We start from the raw sequence: 20252 nt of genomic DNA, 5'->3' as shown, positions 1-20252 counted from the left end.
CAAATTCACTTTCAACCTTGAAATCTCAATTTTGATTGCTAATTTCCCTCTACATGTTTCTTTACATCAGGTCTAAGGACATTGTAGCAAGTCAGGACAGCATCCTTCGTGGGTCATTAATTTACATGCTGTGTGAGTCAAAAAAAAAAAAAAACATGAACTCTGATTAGGTTCTGACAGGTCAATAGTCCAGTTTCGAGTTCGCCATGACCGCTGATTAAAAACACTGAGAACGCATTTGCACAGGGTTAGTCTCGACCTAAAGTAAAATATTCACAAATTCCAGCGAGAAGATGACCTGTATACAGCTCTGTATATTGTTTAATTTTCAAATTTGTGGCACCTTCCCGCCGGTATTTGTGAATATTTTTTTTAGGTCGAGGCTAACCCTGTACAAATGCGTTTCAGTGCTTTTATTCAGCGGTCATGGCGAACTCGAAACTGGACTATTGTGCACTGACTAATCAAAGTAAGTTCAGGACACGCGAGGAAACCTCAAAACCATAAACCAAATTACCGTGGCTGTTTAACATAATTGGTTTTTCTTTGCTACACAATAACATTCCATAAATTACATTTCTGGTGTTCACGGTTTTCCGAGTTTCACAGTTAATTTCTTCACCTACATCTTGTATCTGATTGGCATTGCGTTCTAACTACAAACACATAATTCATGTAAACCACTCGATAAAAATATACTCACTTATCCTCTAATTCTTTGAGTACTACTTTCGTGTAAGCAAACGAGCCAATCTGCAAGACAAATGATAAATAATAATAAATCTCACAAGACAAGTAGTGGAACAAAGTGGAAAATTATAAAACATGAAATTCTCTTCATCCAACTTGGAGTGGACGTATCGCGTTTTCTCAGCTGGGTGATCAGTTATGCTTTAAGTAGGTAAACAATGGCCAATTCCCTCCATAAGATGCGTCTACACGGAAACATGGTAGCTGTATTCATCATCTTGGACTCGATATACGTTTTGATGAATACAATGTGTCTATTCCCTGCAGTCCCGTCTCATAGAGGGAATTGGACAATATAACAATTGACAGAATAAGCACAGATCATTAGTTATATGGTGGCGGGGTTGTTTCCAGTTGCAGGTGGTTCGTAGGTGGGTGCTTTAAAGATCTGACTCTGACTGTTCGAAGGCTGGATAACGTTAAGGATAAATTGTTACCCAGTAGAAAAGTGGCTACCCAGGCCACTGGATCGTAACTTATCCAATGTTAGAGTTATCCAGCTTTTAAACAACCAGAGCGGTGGTGGTGACACAAGCACTAGTGTCCAGTCCGGGAAGAACCATACTAGCAACCTCCTGTTGGGTGTTAGCAATACAGTCAACTCTCGTTATAGCGGGCACCCTAGAGACCGTCATTTGGTGTCCGTAATAGCGAGAGTCCGCAAGAGCGGGTGTGTTGAAAATGGCCCAATTTTTGGTTGTGAAATATCACATGTAGCGTATACTGCTATATTTTTTCTTAAGGCTTCCAGTTTCTTTTCAGTAAAAAACCTACTTGGTACATATTCACACAATACAGGCCAAAATGGTACACAAACTAGTAAATATTCCAAGACCGCAGATCAGTGATAGAACAATTATATCATTCAATACATGTACTTCTAAGTTGTCCGTCGTATCAAGAATAACACAATAAACATTTTAGCTTGGGACCACATGAAGTGTCCACAATTCCGTAATGCAGAGACATCGAGATATCGATATCTGTTCGAGATACCGCTACGGCGATATTTCGCAAGAACGATATATCGGCGAGCTGTCGAAGGAAAGTTCCGATATCTCGTCGAATTATCGTTACAATGCGTGCGATATATCGCCAAGATATCGTCAAGATATCGCAAGAACAAAGTGCGATTTTCGACGATTATCGCTTGTATCAGTTTTGTACAATACTGTAGTTATGTCCCAAACAGATTGCTAGGAAGCGCTCGTTGAAGTCAGCTGATAATAATAAATTGTGAGTGACCAGTTTGTGATATCATTTTGAACTCTTAATTTACCTGTTCTAAATAATCTACAAAATACTTCTTGATATCTATATCGGTTGTTCTCTGTTTCAAAATGTCTAAAGAATGAAAAGTTAAGGTTTAATATAACTCGTTGCAAGTTACTTTCAGCTATTTTCCCTGTGCCTCGTACAAAATATACAGATAGATCCATACATGCATGTTATTATTTCATGAACTCCTGCAGTCCTGGGGCAGGTTACCTCTGCGGAAATTCATACAAATTCATACGGTGCAACATAGGCAGTAAGACGGAATTCTAAGACCGGGCGTGCGCAGATGCGACGCAGATACCGCCGAAATAACCATAAAACAACAACCAGTGCTTGTATGAAGGAACGATAAAGGATACTCAAAATCCGTGTGCTTTCAGAGTCACTGCGTATGCCATGGATAATTGGAAATGAAAACTTTCCTTCTGTTAGGTCTTCACAGAAACTCTTATTCTCTTTGTACTTTTTGGACAAGAGACAAAAAAGTATTAGGCTTTATGCAGTATTAAAGGTACATGTACCATTATTGTAAAGTTAACATGTAAAATGTAAAGTTAATCAGGTAATCAAAGGAAGAGGGGAAAATGAAGTTGGGTGTGTGATGAAGTGAGTTGAGACACAGAGTAAATAAAATAAGTTCGTTTCCCACCTCCTCTGAGAGTAAATTAGCGTAATCATCCCTTATTTGGAAATACAGCGAAAGTGTATCCAGTAAAGGAACAAAGTCGCTGAAACAAACAAATTAAAAAAAAAAACTCTTGTTGATAAGTTTGTAAAAATAAAATAAAATAAAATAAAGTAAAACAGATGTTGAGCAATAAATCTTAAAAAAAAACTACATAACCAGAAAAACGACGTAATTATTTAATTAAAAAAATTATAGAAGGAAGTGCACTAAATGAACAACATACTAACAAAAACATCAAATACAACAACAACAACAACAAAAAGTAAATAAACCTCTGCAGAACTGGAAAGGGTACGGTGTAAAAGACCAGCAGGTCAAGGGTTTTGTGTCGGTAGGAGGGGGAGAGGGGAGGGATGGGGGGGAGGGGGGTAATGATAAACATTTCAAGTCTTCAAAGCAAGAAGTAAAAAAATCAGCAAATGTAAAAAAACTCTAGTTTAAAACGCAGGATTGGGCAAGTAAATTGTATGAAATGTAAAAAGATCACCTCTTGTTTTCACTGAACGTTTGCATCAGTTTCACAGCTAACCTGAAAAGGCCACCAGTCTCTACAACACATTTAGTCACTTGTTAATAAATCAATTGTTCTTGAAATCATTGTTTCTGTGCATGTTGCAAGTACATGTACTGGTCTCCTGGGCAACAACCTTTCCCCACAAACAGTATACCCTTTCTACCTTGAAGGAAACATGGAAATCACTCATTATGAAGTGTGATTAAGTGCCATAAATGGTGCGATGGTGAGACTCAATATCAAGCTGCCTAAAGTATCAAGCTCTGTCAGTGTTAAATTATTATTTAGTATCACTGGGGATGATCTTGACTCTCAAAGTGTGTCTCTTCCCCCATGCACACATATAAAGTTGTGCATTTAAACTGTTGGGGCATACTAACATTGCAATGGGTGACATTACATAAATAAACCCAGTAAGAAGGAAACCCTGGGCTTATTTAGTTAACTGAGCCCTTTACAATAATTGAAAAGGGTTCTGTTAACCATTTAAGCCCAGTGACAATCACTATTACTTTACTGCTATGCTAAGTTTTTCAGGATGATTAACTAGCCCGTTATAGGCTACTACTTCACTATGGAAAGCTGTGGTATTTGGGCGGGGGGGGGGGGGGGGGAGGGAGGCAGGGGGGATGTGGAGATAACCCACAATAGGCTAGCATCCCATGGGAAAAGTAACAACACCTGTTTCATGTTGTGGAAATGTTTTGGGAGGGGTTACATCAGTTTGCACCACATTGACATTCACCATTTAACAAAATTAATGAAACAGTTCCATGAACAAAAGTTGACATTGTTTACTTCTCTTAACCATTTCTCTGTATTCATCCTCAGTAGGGCATGTGTAACTGTCTCTCCAGTAGATATCCATTCCTTGACCTCTATGGAGCTCTAATAGTTCTTCTAAATAAAGATATTATGGCAGGCAATTGTTACTGCAAGATAAACTACCAAACAGAAATTGACTATACATGGAACAATCAATATGACTGACGACATAAGGGATTTTTGAAACTCTTTCTTTGGGGCAAAGAAGTCAACATGTGCTTTGTTTGTTTGTTTTGGTAGTCATTGTTGTTATTTTCATCTTGTTGTTGTTGTTACCTTTCAGACAGTGTATGTATGATATAATGCATCAAAAAAGTATGTTATCAATTTATTTAATCCATACAAAAAAATACTATGGATATGATATTTATTAGTTTTACTATCAAGCACAAAATACACTCTTTGAAAACACTAAGTTAACATTAATGTGGTCTAAATGCTTCTCTGACATGAAGAGCAATTTTTCATGCTGTGCATCTATCTGGCAATATTTGGACTAGTTACATCGTATTTATAACTGCATGTATAAATTACTACATTCCATCAGACATGTACCTGTAAAAATGTTAATACATGGTGGATGATTCAAGGATAACACCTTTTCCAGTGCTTTAAAATACATGTAGTTTGCACTATTGATGGTATGAGCAACTCCATAGATCTGATGAGCAACTGCAACAGAATTAATGTAAACAATAACTAAGATAAACAAATTAGTAACAAGTACATGAATATATTTAAGGTCTGCAATAATTCTCACAAGGGCCACACATAATGACATCGCCCCCAGCTAGACTCTTATATTATGAATCATCATAAATACCACTTCCCCTGGGGGAGTAAGGAAAGTTTAGGAATGTTTCAAGCCCTCCTCTTGTCAGTGTCTCCTCTCTGCCCTCCATTCCATTCAAACCAACACAGAAAACAGATTCTGAAGTGTTTTTAGGAGACTTTAGGGCATTGTACCACAGGCTTCCCAAGCTCAAAATAATGAATAGGTGGTGTATGGGACAGCTTGTGTATATAAAGAATTGTATGGGAAAGTCACTGATCATAAAACAAATTGTGTAAATAACTATCTAATTGGAAATAAAGTTTTCCTACCTCATATGTGTCACGTACTTGTGTCTTGTGCCAATTATAAGCCATTCTGACGCCGTTCAGTGAAGTTATTCCAAACTGTTGTCTCTCCTTCTTAAAGAAGGTAAAGGCAGACCACTCCATTGATCGCAGGCCAGATGCCACTCCACAAATTGCTCCCTCCTCAAAAGGAAAAGTCCCAAATCGCAATAAAACCAACAGTTCCATAAAGCCCAGTAAATTTCACTTCACACATGTGTGCTTCAGCAGTCGAAAGACTCGTGAAGATCGAAAAATTTGGCTCAAAGTTTGCCCCTTCGACTTTCCTGATATGCTTGTGAGTGACCTTGCATCAACGGCTGTTACGCCAGGTCAAAGTTAGTATCTGGTTTCATCCTCAACTCTGATTGGTCCATTTGAACCAAGTCACGCGGTGACAACATGACCCTCATGTTGTCAGCGCAAGGGTTGTGTTGTCACCCTGTGACCTGGTTCAAATGGACCAATCAGAGTTGAGGATGAAACCAGATACTTTGACCTTGCGTAACGGCCGTTGGTGCGAGCATGTCAGGAAAGCCGAAGGGGCGAGCTTTAAGCCAAATTTTTTGTTCTTCACGAGTCTTTCGACTGCCAAAGCTCATGTATGTGGAGTGGAACTTACTGGGTGTTATGCAACTGTTGGTTTTATTGCCATTCAGGACTTTTCCTTTTGAGGAGAGAGCGATTTGTGGAGTGACATCTGGCCAGCAATCGATGGAGTGGTCTGCCTCTACCTTCTTTAAGAAGGAGAGACAACAGTTTCCAATAACTTCACTGAACGGCGTCAGAACGGCTCCAAAATCGGCACAAGAGACAAGTACGCGACACGTTTAGGGTAGAAACACTGTACTTCCAATTAGATAGTTATTAACACAATTTTGTTACGATCGGTAACTTTCCCATACAATTCTCTATATACACAAGCTGTCCTATACACCACATATGCAAAGTCAAATTTTGAGCTTAGGAAGCCTGTGATTGTACAGGTACTTTAAAATCAATCCAATTAACACATCATGTCATTGAACACTATAATTTTAACGACTTGTGTGGTTCATTTACGGTACTTGCAGAAACTGGTTTAGTTTGCTTGTTCTTTCCAACATTACCTGGAATTCCTCTTCTTAACTTTGAATTATCTTCAATGTCATCGATTCTTAAAAGAAACAAATTAAGACAAGCTACTGAAATGAATAATAAAAAGATGTTAAAGATATAAAAAAAGAAACAACAGCACCAAAATTGTTAATAAAAAAACACTCAATTTATCAGTACAGGCCCACTATCATCCTACATGCGTGTTTTTCACTTGTGTGTTGCTAACTCAATTTAAAAACAAGAAAGGATCTGTGTTGTTCAATGTATTATTGCATTAATCTGTGTAATTACAATGTATCTTCCAATATGCCTTGGACATACATGTATTTGCCATTTGGCACCAGAGATGAAAAAAATATTATAATTGTTAATGACTGTACATTAGAAACTAAATTAATGTTCTTATTGTACAAGTAACCAATAAGACTGAAGTCAATCTATTTTTACTTATTACCTTCTAAAATAAGTATTTCATCATTGTCTAATAAATTTATTTATTTATTTATTTTTTTAATTTTATGAGTAAGGGCACTTACAATAAGCTAGAATTGTGTAACATCTTCACCACTTCAGCAATCACCTTAAGTTTATCTTCTGGTATCCTCAACCAGAAATTAAATGCCTGTAAACAAGGAAGACTTAGGTTTATTAAAACAATTTAAGTTAAAAATTTACAGTTTAAGGATGATGTAATCCAATAATAATAATATCAAATAGCATCTGACCTGGATAAGCTTCTCTCTGACTTGCTTTCCTGGAACTTGTAAAATATAACTATAAGGTTCCAGAAGTATCTAATTCAAGAAGGGAACAAAGGAAAGAAAACAGTTACAAATTGTTCGGGCGAGGTTAGTTCTAAAAGGAACCATTGTTGGTGAATGACGTTTCCACAACCCAAGTGCATTAGTCATTACTTGACTCCGAGTATGACTTTTGATCAGTCACCGATGAAAACGTCAGTGTTTTTCAGAAAGTGCTCACACCCAAATGATTATGTACTATACAAACTACTGATACTGCTGGTTTCAAACCATTTACCAAGTCTACAAAATGTTTGCCTATGGTAGGCCCTTAACCCTGTATCTGTTAATTGCACATTAAAAGTAAGTGTAAATATATCTGACTGTATTCACACCACCATGCCTGCAAAGAGCTCAAAGACAGTCCCTAGGCAAAAACCTGATGGGCATTTTTTTGCAAAATCTCTCAGATATAATGACCACCAATAGACCAATTTCGATATATTTACATTCAGCCTAACACAATAGACCTCAGCACGAGGCTCTGGGAAATAAACCCCACAAACTCTGTAGTTATTCCCCAGAGCCTCGTACTGAGGTCTATTGTGTTGGGCTGAATTTTAATATATTGAAATTGGTCTATTATGGTAACCCTGAGATGAATTGGCATCCCATCCAAAGAGGGGAAATAGAAATACCCCTAGTCACTTCATGCTACAGAAACTGGGAATAAAACGAGCCCTGATGGGTCAGTAGGCTAGAAGACAGACTTGGTTCACCAAATCTGGACTGAAAAAGTAAACAGCACATTGAGCAAAATGAAGCTTTAATCTTGGCTCCTGTGGTACTGTTACCTTATTCCTGTTCCATTGGAGAGGTTACTAGCAGCCCCCCCCCCCCCCCCCCCTCCCCTCTTCATTATCCCCCATCCACCTTCCAACTCCAGTATCACTAACTCACCAACAATGATATAAATTTGCCACTAAACAGTTACATGTATCAAACTGGGTGGAAAAAGACAGCGTGATTTAGTGAAGTATCTATCCTAAGAACACACTGTTAATACCCGTGGACACTGGGCTTGAACACAGATGGTTCGACGTGGAGTTCAACCTGGGTTACAATACCTTCATATCATTACATGTAAACTTTGGATTCAGTTATATAGGTATACAGTAATCTGTGTACCTGAAGTCGCCTTTTCAGTGCAACAAATCTGCTCAGTCCCCAATGCACTTTGGAAAATGTGCTAACCCTTATGACTAATTACAAGGTTTGATCGATGAAGTTTCGACCGGCGATGTAGCTACATGTATTGTCACTAACAGCGGGGTGTCCGCAAGGCAAGAGTTGACATATCAAGCTAAGTATTGGATTTACAACGAGTACCAACCCAGTAGCCATTTATTTTGGTTATTGAGGTCTTTCTATACACGAAATGCATATAAAACTTAAAATAACGCTTAAGTACAGTGAAGATATGTTAAGACAACATATATGGGTACAAAATAAACCAATACTTTGGCGAGCGATGTTCTCAACCACATGGATTCAACTTAATTCGAATAACGTGGATAAATACACTACCTTCTCCTGCACTGGGCAAGCATCTAATGAAGGCGACAATTTTATACCACAAGACATTTCAACAACACGGGTTACCGCGACAAATTAAATATTTAAAATGACTTTTTACCGTGTCCTCTCCGCCATCCTGCAATTTACTAGTGCCAGATCCTCGCCATGCTAAGATACCAGAGAAGAAACTGGGTACTAGTCGACTCATGAGTTTCAGGTAGAAGCGACAATCTTGGTCAAAATAAATGGCACATCATGATGCCAAAACGACGCGTTTTTGCTCCTTCGCGCCTTCATCACTGCTTTTTTTTGGGGGGGGGGGGGGGGGAATGAGGGATAATTGTTCCATTTTATTCTGTCCAAGATTGGAGCTGTGAGGTGGTAGGCCACAAAGCGGCATTGTGTAGGTTGCGAGGCGACCGAGCGAGCGACGAAGCCGTCAACTGAATAAACGTGACGAAGGACTTTCCTGAAAGTCTAGAGAGAATGTAACGCTTTTGTTTCAAAAAGCGCCCGATCAAAGTTACTCCAACCCTTCGCGGGGCACGTCCACTGCCTCTGGAGGATTTTGTTTACGGGAGCAAGTCACCTGCACCAATTTTTTTTTCTTTTTTTTGGGGGGGGGGGGGGGGGGGGGCGGGAGGGGAATTGGAGGGAGAAATATCCTACTGCCGCAATCTTAATCTTGACACTCACCACAATCTGAATGCCTGGAACAGGCTTCAAGTTCAAACAAATATTTTTTAGTTTTCCTTTCCTGTCAAAATTATACTCGGGAGAAACATGACCAAGTATCAGACAAATCCAACCGCTGTTGCCTAAAATGGGACTACATTGCTTTTTTTGGTTTGAGTCTTAGGGAAATATCAATTTTATTGATTCATTAACCTTGTAATAAAATTCATTCTAGCATGCAGTCGAGGTCTGAGTGACCGTCCAGTACCAAATATGGGGCTGAAGGCCTTATTCAACTAGGGGGTCTGGGGGTTTCCACCTCCCAGAAAAAAAAAAAAAAAAAAAAAAAAAAAAAGAATTAGCAAAATCGAAGCATTTTTGGTGCGTTTCCCACGATTCTCAGCCGATAAGTTTTATGTATCGATTGGACTTGAATGATAATGCGTCGCTTACTTTGCCAAAAAGGGAAAGCTGCCTTATATGTGCACATCTGTGTCCACAATCGTCATTTATACTTGTTAGTTGTGATAGCACTCCTATATTTCGAGGCTTTTAGAACACAGTATGCGCTTGCTTAAATGCGAACGAATCAAGCAGGATGGCTGTTCATAGCAAATGGCTTTTTCTATCACTTTTACGCCATGGTTATCCATAAGGGCGAAATGCTGAAGAATTGAGGCCGTTGGAGTAGAAAAATAATTTGCGCTATCTACAACAGAATAGAAAGTGAGTAGTGCAGCCAATGAGCGAACGGCATTCGTGATACAACGCAAGTGGATTTATGCTAATTAACAATTAAATTATGAGGTCGAGATTTCTATGAGGTGATAGTTGATGAGGGCGAAGGCCGAAATCAACTATCACCCCATAGAAATCGAGAGCGAATAATCTAATTGTTTTAGTAGAATTCTAACTGAGTAGCCTGGCAGTGAGCATTTGTTAAGGAGCTGGCAGCCTCCTTTGCATTTTTGAGGTGTGTGTTAAGAGCAATTTTAGATAAAGTTTTGAGTGTCTAGACTTATACTAAAACAAAAAGATTCTTTCTCGATTTCTCGATTTATGTCGTGTTGTGTAGAACAAGTTATTTATGAGGGACGGAAAGGGGAGTATTAAAGAACAGCATTACACGCAAAATTATAAGACTCATCCAAAACATTTCTTGCTTGTCCGATAATTTATCGCGAGGAAAATCGTCTTTGTATTAAATTTATTACAACGCTGAGAATTGCGTCTTTTTGCGAAACAAAGTAGGTCAATGCTATGAGGAAGTTAAATCTCGAATTCTTTCATAGGCGTACGCTGCATTCAGCACCGTGGCCTCGTCAAATTTCTTTCCCACCATCATCATTCCCACTGGTAAACCATTGCTAAGACCCACACTGATTGACAGGGCTGGGTGACCTGTGACAGTCGTAGATGACGTGTTGACGCTATTGTTGAATGCTTTTTCGTTATATTCTGCAAGAGGAAAGAAACCACATAAGCGAAGTGGACGACACTGATACTGGTGAACGAACGAACGAACGAACGAACGAACGACAACTACAACAGAATAGGAAAGTTTAGGAAGTGACTACACGGATTTAGAGCTGTCCCTAAGATGCTCCAATTTCTCAAAAAGGTCGCTCAAAAGTTGCTCCAAAATCTTCACGTTGATTTTCATATTTTCTACAAGAAGTTGTTGATTAGCCTACCAGAGAGCCTTGTTTTACTGCTCCTTGACTCCTGAACATTCAATAGCCTGCTAAGACGATTAGCAACCTTTTTCATTACTTCCGTTCATTATTTAACCCAACAAACAATCAATATTATGAATTTTTAATTCTGTTTATGCTTAGTCTCGCACCCGCTGTGGCTGCTATATCAAGAGGCGGTCACTCGAGCAAGAGTACTTCATCAACCCACCGCTGACCACTTGAATTTCCTAAAACTTAGAAATGCTCAGAAAACTATGCCGTATGTGACGGTTGTGACCAAAAAGAAAAGCGAAAAAAGTACTTCATAAGTGCTTCATATACCAGTTTCGTCTGTTATAATTTTGCAGTTTTGTCTTAGAACATAAGAAGTTGCCCCAAATTAAAAAAGTTGCACGAAATTGGAAAAGTTGAAAAGTTCCTCAAAACTTGCTGAGCATGCATCTTAGGGACAGCCCCACACGGATTCAACGTTCGATACATCAAAATTATTACAGGACACCCTTGGTTTAGTTGGTCTTCTATCAAATTTCTTATCGGAATAAACAGTAAAATAAGTTTGAAAGTTTGCACTATTTGACACACAGCCTCGGATCCGGAGCCACGTAGAAAATGATCATTATCAAACATGAAATATTTAATGGCAGAAAGAAAGTACAAGCCACTTTACGAACTATTTTTCGGGGAACATTTTGATGTACCAACCTTATGTTTACGCTTCTAAATCTGATGCAGCGTCTTCGTCCTAAACTATTTTTTAACGTTTTTGTGTTATTTTTGGAAACTGAAATTGCAACTCCAAGTGAACAATATTATGAAAAAATTGTTTAAAACTGTAACTCACACCTGACAAAGATACATATTAAACTGATTTGATTTGAGACTTGCAAAATGTCTTGATAGCTGAAAAAGGAATCGACACTTTACTGATCGATGTGAGATCTGAAAACTGATAACGGGCATTTCCACACCATCATTGAGGTGCTCGTCCCTCAACAATAATCAAATAATATTATTAAAGGGCATGAAAATCCTCCAAACAACACTAAGTTTTGGTAAAATAAAAACAACGAAAAAAACAACAAGCTCAACAACACTTTGAATACATGATTACCATAGAAACATCTGGCCACGTGATCAAACAGTTCACATGCTAAAATGCTCTCTGATTGAAATCAGCACGGGAACTATAAACCTCTCCCGGGCCATCCCAAATCTTATCACGAAAGAAATCATGTTACGATGACAAAAATTGTACGCTTCGAAATTCACGATTATTTATTTTTCCACTGACCTTCCATTGAAAGATTTGCTGGAGGTAACAGCTGAGCTTTCCTCGGAACGGTTGGCATTAACAGAATATCACACTCCTGTAATGCCCTGTCGTACGCAAAGGACAGCTCCCTAGCCAAATTCTGTGATTTACTGTAGAAATGTCCGTTATATTCTGATAGAAGATAGCGTCCAAGCAAGAGGGTTTGTTTGCACGTAATCGGTAAATCATTCATGTGTGTCTTCAGTCCACGTGCAAATGCTTGCTGCAAAACAGTGTCGTAATACATCTTGGCAGAAGTTCCAAAACCTGGTAGTATTATAAAGGGAAGCGACCATTAAGTTTTTACATGATCAGGCGACACAGCCAGTGTTTATTCCAGTTATCTTAGGATGAACTGATTATAAGTATTGAAGCAGCTAAATGACCGTTGCGCATTTAATCGTACAGTACTCCCGTCCTGCCCACTCCCTGTCCCATCTCCCCTAACCCGCACCTCCCCGTCGGTGCCCATCAAAAGAGCAAATTCAAAGGGCGTGATGCTTCCAGTATTCCCTTTGAATCTTGCAGGAGCCATTTTGACTTCTTACCTCCTCCTTCCAACATCATTCTAGTGCTTCCCTCAATGGAAATACCCGAAATTATCTTTAACCCTGAAAAATGGGAAAGTGTGTTTATTAACATTAGCTAGTCGAGAGGCCAACATTTTTTGTGAAGCTAACCAACCAACCGACCAACCAGCCTTCTGGCATGTTACAGGGTAACGCACAATTTAAACTGTTCATGGTTAAAAAGAAAAAAAAAACAGAAGATACTTTCCAATTGAATGTCAGATGCGACTTGTTAATCTTTAACATAACATCCTTAGCAGAAAGGAAACACATTTAATCAGCAACTGTTGTATAAAAAGCACAGGAAGTATGAGAGCCGCTTATACATTAAGTGAGAGAAGAAGCTGAAAATAGTTTTCGAAATGGACTACATCTAAGGACTTTGTTTTGCTCTTTTCGAGACTTAAGTAATATATGTTTGATTGCCAGCCACTAGGAATAGAAATGGGCAAAATAGAATCCGTTTTTTTGACAGGATTTTTTTAACCAGGTGCATGGTCGAAAGGCGGGATTCCGCTGAACATATCTTACCGTCTAGATGCATCGGTATGGATACCTCCTGGACTTTGGCACCAAGGCGTGTTTGTATGCAGCTGGCAGCTTGTCTAACGAGCTCGTCAACGTCAGATTCTGCACCAGTGTGTCCAAAGCCTTCCTTTACCAGGCCAATCTTCATTCCGGATACATTTCCCGTCAACTGAAATATACCAATTATAAAACAATGATAAAATCCAGAGGTAATTGGCGTAAATTGGGGTTTCCACTTAGCTCTCTTCTCCCATAAATTAACCCTTTCCAAAAATGAAACCCATCTCCTATACATTGATGTCTAAATTGCTTTCATTGATGATAATGTAGTTTTTACAATAAGTACCCCTATTTTAATTATGCGGAGTATGGAACAGAACAAAGTTTGATAATGTCCGACTTTTCATGACAAAGCATTAAAAGCAGCAAAGAGCTGGGCCAATTAAGTAGACAAAATATACACGGCACCAAAGAATCGAGCGGACAAACGGAACATAACAGTAATATTAACGAGGGAAAAGGTCCCTCTAGCTCCAAAATAGGCTCGCTGATATAAGAATCATCGCGTGAATCTCCAAGCTTTATAATTATTCTATAAAGCACCCCTCTCCGAAACTATGGCGCAGCAATCACGACGGTTTTTGATATCCGGAGGATGCGAATATCGCCACATATAGAAACGTAAAACTACCCGTAAAATAAATATCTCTGTTTCTGTTTCTATCGTTACAAATATATCTGTGTGTATACGGTATTTATAAACTGTGTATGCCTTTGTACCTGTTCTGTGTATGACAAGGTAGGCTGCAAGTCACTAGGTTGTCTCGGGTCCATTCCATCATCAAACCCAGCTATGACCTAAAGGCAATTACCAGATAAATGATACTTGCGGAGACATTTTTTTGTATTAATGGAATATTTTCACATAGAACTTCTCTCAGATTCGAGACGCATGCGCCCTGCTTTGAATAAAATGGCGGGAGAAAGCCACCGCTGCCCAATACTTGTTCTTATTGTTGCCCTGCGACTGTTCCTATCTCCTCTCTTCTTATTCTTTTTCCGGCTTCTCCCTCTCGGTGTAGTAATCCCTCCCTCGTCCCCGTCCTCATCTTCCCCCTCCTGCTCCTCCATGTCTTCTTCACGCCCTCGCCCTACGTAATCATATTATGATTCGAATTGATACAATAGGCAGTTTTGTGTTAATACTGGATGAAGCAGTGGTGAGAGCGCTTGCCTCCCACCGATGTAGCCTGGTTAGGATTCCGGCCCGGTGTCATATCTGGGTTAAATTTGTTGTTGACCTTGCTCCGATGGCTTTTCCCCTCGTTCTCTGGTTTTCCTCGCTCCACAAAAACCAACCTCAAATTCCAATTCGACCAGGATAGAGGAGCCGCATGGAAACCAGCAAAGGCTGATGTGGCTTCCTCTCTAAATATTGTAATTTAATTTAATTCTAATTTTAATAGTGTTGCATCTATGGAACTGATATGGAAGGCATTCCATGTTTAAACCTCCCTGAAACCCAACACCATGTCTGAAAACTTGTAGAAATTGACGTAAGTGTAAGATACAATAGTACCAACTTACCTCTAACAATAATGCTGTGTCATACACAGTCCTGGCCATTGGTCCAACGTGATCAATGGTCAGTTCAAGTGGCATAATTCCAGTGTATGGAACTAGGCCGTGCGTAGGTTTTAAACCCACAATACCACAGTAATGTGCTGGTGCTCTTATGGAGCATCCTTGATCTCCACCTAAAGCCATATCCACTTGACCTCCTGCGACCTAAGGTAAAACAGTTACGCTAACCACTAAATATTTGCATTTCTTTTCATAGACAAGTTCCCAGGTTGTTCTCAAAAGTCTGGGAAGGACAACCGGCACCAGTGAGCAAAATGGCAAAATGAATAACTAAAAATTCAACAAAAACTGATTCGCTATCATACTTTTTTGAGTGATTCCATTTCGACAGCATTCGTGCTGTTGTTTTAACAGGGGCAATTTGTTTTGTGAAATATTTTTAGCGATGGTACATCCATTAGCCTTTACATCCTTCAGACTCTACGCCACATTTCTGGGAGGTTTGTATAATTTAACTTATATGGTTTTATTGCATTGTATACAGGTTAGAGGTAACTAATTATAACTTGGCGAACCATACAAGGAAGACTAGGAATGCCAAATTCGATCGGTTCCGTGGCGTCAAGCGAGAAGTGGTTTTCTCAAGGCGTAAGATGTCAGTTTGGGTGTGTAGCTAGAGGCACCCCACACACTCCCAGCCCTCGAACCATGACCACCTGACCCGGGACCCAGCATGCTAACCAATAGGCTGGCACATCTTCTGAGATACAGGATGAGGTGAGAAAGGACGGTTTTGTAACGTGACGCTGTGATGCAAGCTGTCACTTCTTACCAGAGCCGCTGACCCTGAGGACGAGCCACCTGCCATCCTTGTCTGGTCATAAGGATTGAGCACGGGACCCGTAGCTGAAGTAAAACTTGCTCCATCGAAGCACAGATTCTCACACACAGCTTTGCCTAGTATACGACCCCCGGCTTCCAGTATCCGGGATACTACAGTTGCATCAACATCCGGGACAAAGCCCTCGAGAATCCTGGAACCGTTCATCATAGGGACTCCAGCCACACAAACATTATCTTTGATGGCCAGTGTTTTGCCATGGAGTTTTCCGTTTGTTGCTCCCTTAATATCGCTGCGCCAGTACCTTTAAATTATAAAATATCAAAGGGCAAAGTAAAATTATTTGTCGTCTTCTCACTATGATTAGGTAGAGTTTTTATACAATTTCTAAAATACGTGTTACTGACAGCTTATACACTGAATGCACTTTCACCCAACAGAAGATCAACGTAATTATCTCTCCTGCTTTCACTGGCCATGGTTTCGTCTTCGTTTGTTTTGCTGACAGCAACAGGTTTAGAGAGATGTTTCAGAGTTACAAATATCACTTTGAGTTACAATAGCACACAAGTGACTACGATATCCAACGAAAAGGATAAATAATATGCAGAAGGATAAAAAAAAAAAAAAAAAAAAAATAGTTAACCGTAAACCTAGAATGGTAGGAATGATCTGTCAGCTGTCAAACCTTAGGTAGAAACTCTCTATGTTTGCTTTTTCAGCTATTTGGTGTGGAATACAGTATGCAGTATAGATCTTGACCATTATCATTTTTTGCTGTTGTCTCAAATAGGGTTAAGGTTTCAGAGAGCGCGTCATATCCACACTCGATCGTCAACTTTGGACAGCCTCCATGCTCCTAGCATAGCGATGTCCCTTATACTCTTCCCCGGCATGATAGATGCAAATATCATCAGTGAACAAAGTCTAATAAATTATTTGTCTCTACAGTAGCAATTGTTATCGAGAAGGCAAGGGAAATCGAACCAATCATGTAAAACAACGTCAAGTCATTGTTTTCTACATGTTGCATAACCTGCATTTATAATCCATCAAATATTTTCGCTCGCGCGCGATTGGTCTAAACACTTCACGTGACTGAATATTCCCCAGCTAAAACTGGGGAATATCCGAGTGACGTTCCTCAATTTTCAACATCGCACGTGTTGCGAAAAATATTTGTAGGATAATAAACGTAACAGCCTCCATTTGCGCGAAACTATTCTAAAGTATTTGTCCTTGGACAAATACTTTTACATCACTATGCATAATCACAAAATCAAGCGTACCATGCGTTGTATGGATTTTCCGCCGCTGAAGGCCTGTATCCTGGCGTTCTAGGGTACTTTACAGGAATTTTCAGTTCTGGAAGCTCGTATAATCTCTGGTATGTATCCGCCAAGGTGTTGGCAATGGCCTCTTTTGGTGTGTGAAGAGAAAAAAAAATAAAGAGGTTAAGTTGGTAGCCTTTTATAAAACAGTTGGTCATAGCTGTGCAAAGGAAACATTCGAAATATTGGGCAAAGCACGACATGAGCAGAGAAATGTTTTGGTATTACTGATCGTTGACCTAGCTAGTGCAAGTTCGTATATCTACCTCCTGTTATCGTATGTTGCGGCAATTGGTTAGTTCGAATTCATTATCTCTCCACTTGACAGTTTTTCACTTTTTCACTTTTTCATGCGTCTGTCCTGTTACTGGTCATGAATTTCGTCATGATCTTTCTCGTTCGTTGAAGCATCGCATAAATTATAAATTCATGTGTCTGTCCGCTTATTGACAATGAAAACTAGCCAATGAGCGCTCGAAAATTTCTGCAGTTATCGTAAAAAAAGGTTTTCCGGCCCATGGACGCCGGTTAAAAGAGTGTGCGCAATTTTCTGATCATTTTAATTTGAAGAAGAAAAAAAGTAGTGAGGTGTTTCTTTGCTCGTGTTCAGTAAGTTAGACACAAGATGAGAAAAGTTTGTCAAGAAAAACGTCTGAATAACAAACGATACTTTTTACTGGTTTGCTAGGGAAAGTGCGAACTATGTACTTCTTATTTGCCTTCTAACAAACAGTTTCAAAGCATTTTTAAAATAAGCTCTTAACTAGATAAGCGCCCTAACTGTGATCATTCACTGCTAGGAAGAAAAGGATAACAAAATCAGGAAGCTAATCTTGTGCAAAATGGCATTCATGTATCTAATGTAGAGGGGTATTGCGGCAAAAGGTACAATTCACATTTTCGGTTACCATGGTATTCGTGCACCTCCCTTTCGTCCAGATCTAGACCCAGATTCTTCGCTATTTCATTCAATCGATTGACGCTGGGCGGACGGACTGCGGGCTCTTTGTATATCTTCCCTGCAGAAACAAAACATTTATTCCCAAACAGAATGTCTCGAGTTGTCTACAGGACACGAAAGGATAAGTTTCTTTAGGCTGCAGTTGCGGGAAATTTAGCATTGTTTTGCTATGCTATTTCCTGGTGTACAAGCCAAATATTTTGTACAACTACCCTGATTTATTAAATGTATTCGCCTATGGCATTCACTGCAAAACTGATCCCGCCGCTAATGAGTGCGTTAACCGGTACATAATAGCTAAATTAACCCTTCCTTCCAACATGTTTTCTTTTAGAGGCAACTTCTCAGTATATATTGCCTTTGAACACTATGATTGACAAGCATCTTGAATATGCTATTTATAATATTGAGGTTACTCCTGTACGGTTCACTGAAGCGTGCAAATGAAAGATTATTCATGAAAGAATGTATTCACCCGGTGGATACTGAATTATATATAACAAGACCGTGTGATAATAAAATTATTCTGACTTCAATTGCTACTAAATCTACTGAAACATTTACTTTTATAAACCTAAACTTAATTTCGACGGTTAGATCTGCTATTTGTAGACAACATTTATATAGCAATGAGCGTAAATTTCAGAAATATGCGATGTAGAGGGTTACAGAGTTCTGTTTTGACACCGATCGCCTTACATCCACAGTTCTTTGTTATCTTCAGAGCCATAGACATCATGGTCATAATATAGAAGATGACTTTTTAGTGTCATTTTGAAGCGGTTATCAAGCAAAATGTGCTTAAAATAAAATAATTGCCCACATACTGACATATTAAAGTTGAAGTTCGACATAATTTATACCATACGTGTAAATGCCCTTGAGAAGTACTAGACCACAACAGAAGAAAGAAACATATTTTGGCTCTATTGCGTTATATATAACTGTATTTATGACACTAGAAGGGCTTACCGGACTTCTCTTGTGTCGCCATAGGATCCTCTCGAGCACCACAAATCCACTGTACTCATCAGGAATCCGGTATTTACATGTAACGCCACCGTCACGCATGCCCGCATGCCCGGTTGTAATGACAAAGGATGACTTTCACGCCATCACTTGAAAACTAAGCGAGGGTCGTGCTTAGGGAAAATTACGAAACACTTCAGTGATTTACATTGTAGAAATTTATGGTCGGCCATTCGTTTCAAAATTACGACAGGATATTCACATACGTTACGGGCTTTGAGCCCCGGGTTGGGGGGCGGGGGGGGGGGGGGGGACTCCCATATGGAGTGGACGGGGATGCTCGTCGGAAATTTTGAATTTAACCCCTAAAAGAGACCAATCTGGGCGTGGCCGAAGTTTATGCAGACCCCTAAAAGAGACCAGTTTATAAAACAGACAAATAAAAGTACAGTGACTTTTAATGATGGCGAATTTTTTTACATGAATTGAGTAAATATAAAGAATCAAAATTCTTTCTGTTTTGTTATTTCTTCGCGTGCAACCCTTAACAAGACCTTGACGGCTAAAAATAATGACATTTTGCCCAGAACACCCTAAGCGAGACCAAAATCCGAAATTTACACCCCTAAGCGAGACGACGAGCATCCCCGCCCATTCCATATGGGAGTCCCCCTCCCGGGCTTTGAGCCCATATACACGACCATTTAGATCGCGTATATATACGCATTAATTATTTTTTGAATGGCCACATATTTGCGTAAACACAAGCATGGGGATTATGCGAAATAAATACCAAAATATATGCCTCTTACAAGGAAACATGTATATGCGTCAGAGAGTGAGATGCGCGAAAAAGCGGGTCCCGCAGATTGCGTTGTATATGCCAGAACGGAAAGTGCCTTTCGTCAGAGTGGCAGGCATATTCATGTGATAAAGAGTCCCAAAGGGGTAAAATGGGAACCGGGATTAAATTAACCTGTTTTTGCCCTGGGATTTGGGTCACTGGGACTGGGCAGGTATGCTTTGCAGCTTGCAGCTTGCAGCTTGCAAGTTCAAAAATCGACTTTTAAGTCCGAGTGGGTCTACTTAGCACTTCGGTTAGCCTGAATAGCACTTCGGTTAGCCTAAATTAGCTTAGATTGCTAGCGGTTAGCCCTTATACTGGGGTTTATACGACTTTAACTCAAATAAACAA

The 20252-nt window shown here is 39.5% G+C and overlaps 2 protein-coding genes across 5 annotated transcripts in view; both read right to left on the bottom strand.

Moving 5' to 3' along the window:
• LOC110068116 (geranylgeranyl pyrophosphate synthase-like) overlaps nt 1-8823 on the bottom strand; it is a 10425-nt gene extending 1602 nt beyond the window's left edge. Inside the window, exons 1-11 of one of the 3 annotated variants that reach the window (XM_089272043.1) lie at nt 8709-8823; nt 6998-7066; nt 6809-6894; nt 6284-6330; nt 4611-4727; nt 4029-4130; nt 3204-3264; nt 2678-2756; nt 2388-2490; nt 2030-2094; nt 704-753 (exon numbers count right to left, since the gene is read on the bottom strand). In XM_089272043.1, the coding sequence (XP_089128169.1) occupies nt 704-753; nt 2030-2094; nt 2388-2490; nt 2678-2756; nt 3204-3264; nt 4029-4130; nt 4611-4727; nt 6284-6330; nt 6809-6894; nt 6998-7066; nt 8709-8798 (869 nt within the window). In that variant the 5' untranslated portion in view covers nt 8799-8823. Of the gene's footprint in view, nt 1-703; nt 754-2029; nt 2095-2387; nt 2491-2677; nt 2757-3203; nt 3265-4028; nt 4131-4610; nt 4728-6283; nt 6331-6808; nt 6895-6997; nt 7067-8532 lie in introns of all 3 variants that reach the window. The other 2 variants (XM_020775488.2, XM_020775487.2) reach the window with 2 other exon arrangements.
• Nucleotides 8824-9221: 398 nt separating this feature from the next.
• LOC110068106 (uncharacterized) lies at nt 9222-19149 on the bottom strand. Of its 2 annotated transcripts, XM_089271988.1 has the most exons (10): nt 19061-19149; nt 18036-18146; nt 17086-17215; nt 15788-16100; nt 14959-15159; nt 14152-14229; nt 13375-13540; nt 12823-12885; nt 12254-12541; nt 9222-10723 (listed from the first exon to the last, which is right to left on the bottom strand). In XM_089271988.1, exons 1-10 carry the CDS (start codon nt 19080-19082, stop codon nt 10524-10526), a joined length of 1572 nt encoding a protein of 523 aa, XP_089128114.1. In that variant the 5' UTR covers nt 19083-19149; the 3' UTR covers nt 9222-10523. The 2 variants fall into 2 exon arrangements, with proteins under 2 accessions (XP_089128114.1, XP_089128115.1); XM_089271989.1 differs by lacking the exon at nt 12254-12541.
• Nucleotides 19150-20252: the final 1103 nt, after the last annotated feature.

The sequence above is a fragment of the Orbicella faveolata genome, unplaced genomic scaffold (genome assembly GCF_042242905.1).
Source record: "Orbicella faveolata isolate gen_17 unplaced genomic scaffold, um_ofav_v1 contig_34, whole genome shotgun sequence".
In the NCBI taxonomy this organism is placed as follows: domain Eukaryota; kingdom Metazoa; phylum Cnidaria; class Anthozoa; order Scleractinia; family Merulinidae; genus Orbicella; species Orbicella faveolata.
Note: the sequence above shows the minus strand (reverse complement) of the source record. Positions and strands in the feature narration are given on the sequence as shown.

Coding starts and splice junctions, on each gene's coding strand:
- LOC110068106 (XM_089271988.1), bottom strand. CDS start 19,082: ATGGCGACACAAGAGAAGTCCG. Junction 12,886..13,374: donor CATACCGATGCATCTAGACG/GTAAGATATGTT, acceptor CCCATTTTTCAG/GGTTAAAGATAATTTCGGGT. Junction 12,542..12,822: donor AATGATGTTGGAAGGAGGAG/GTAAGAAGTCAA, acceptor TAATACTACCAG/GTTTTGGAACTTCTGCCAAG.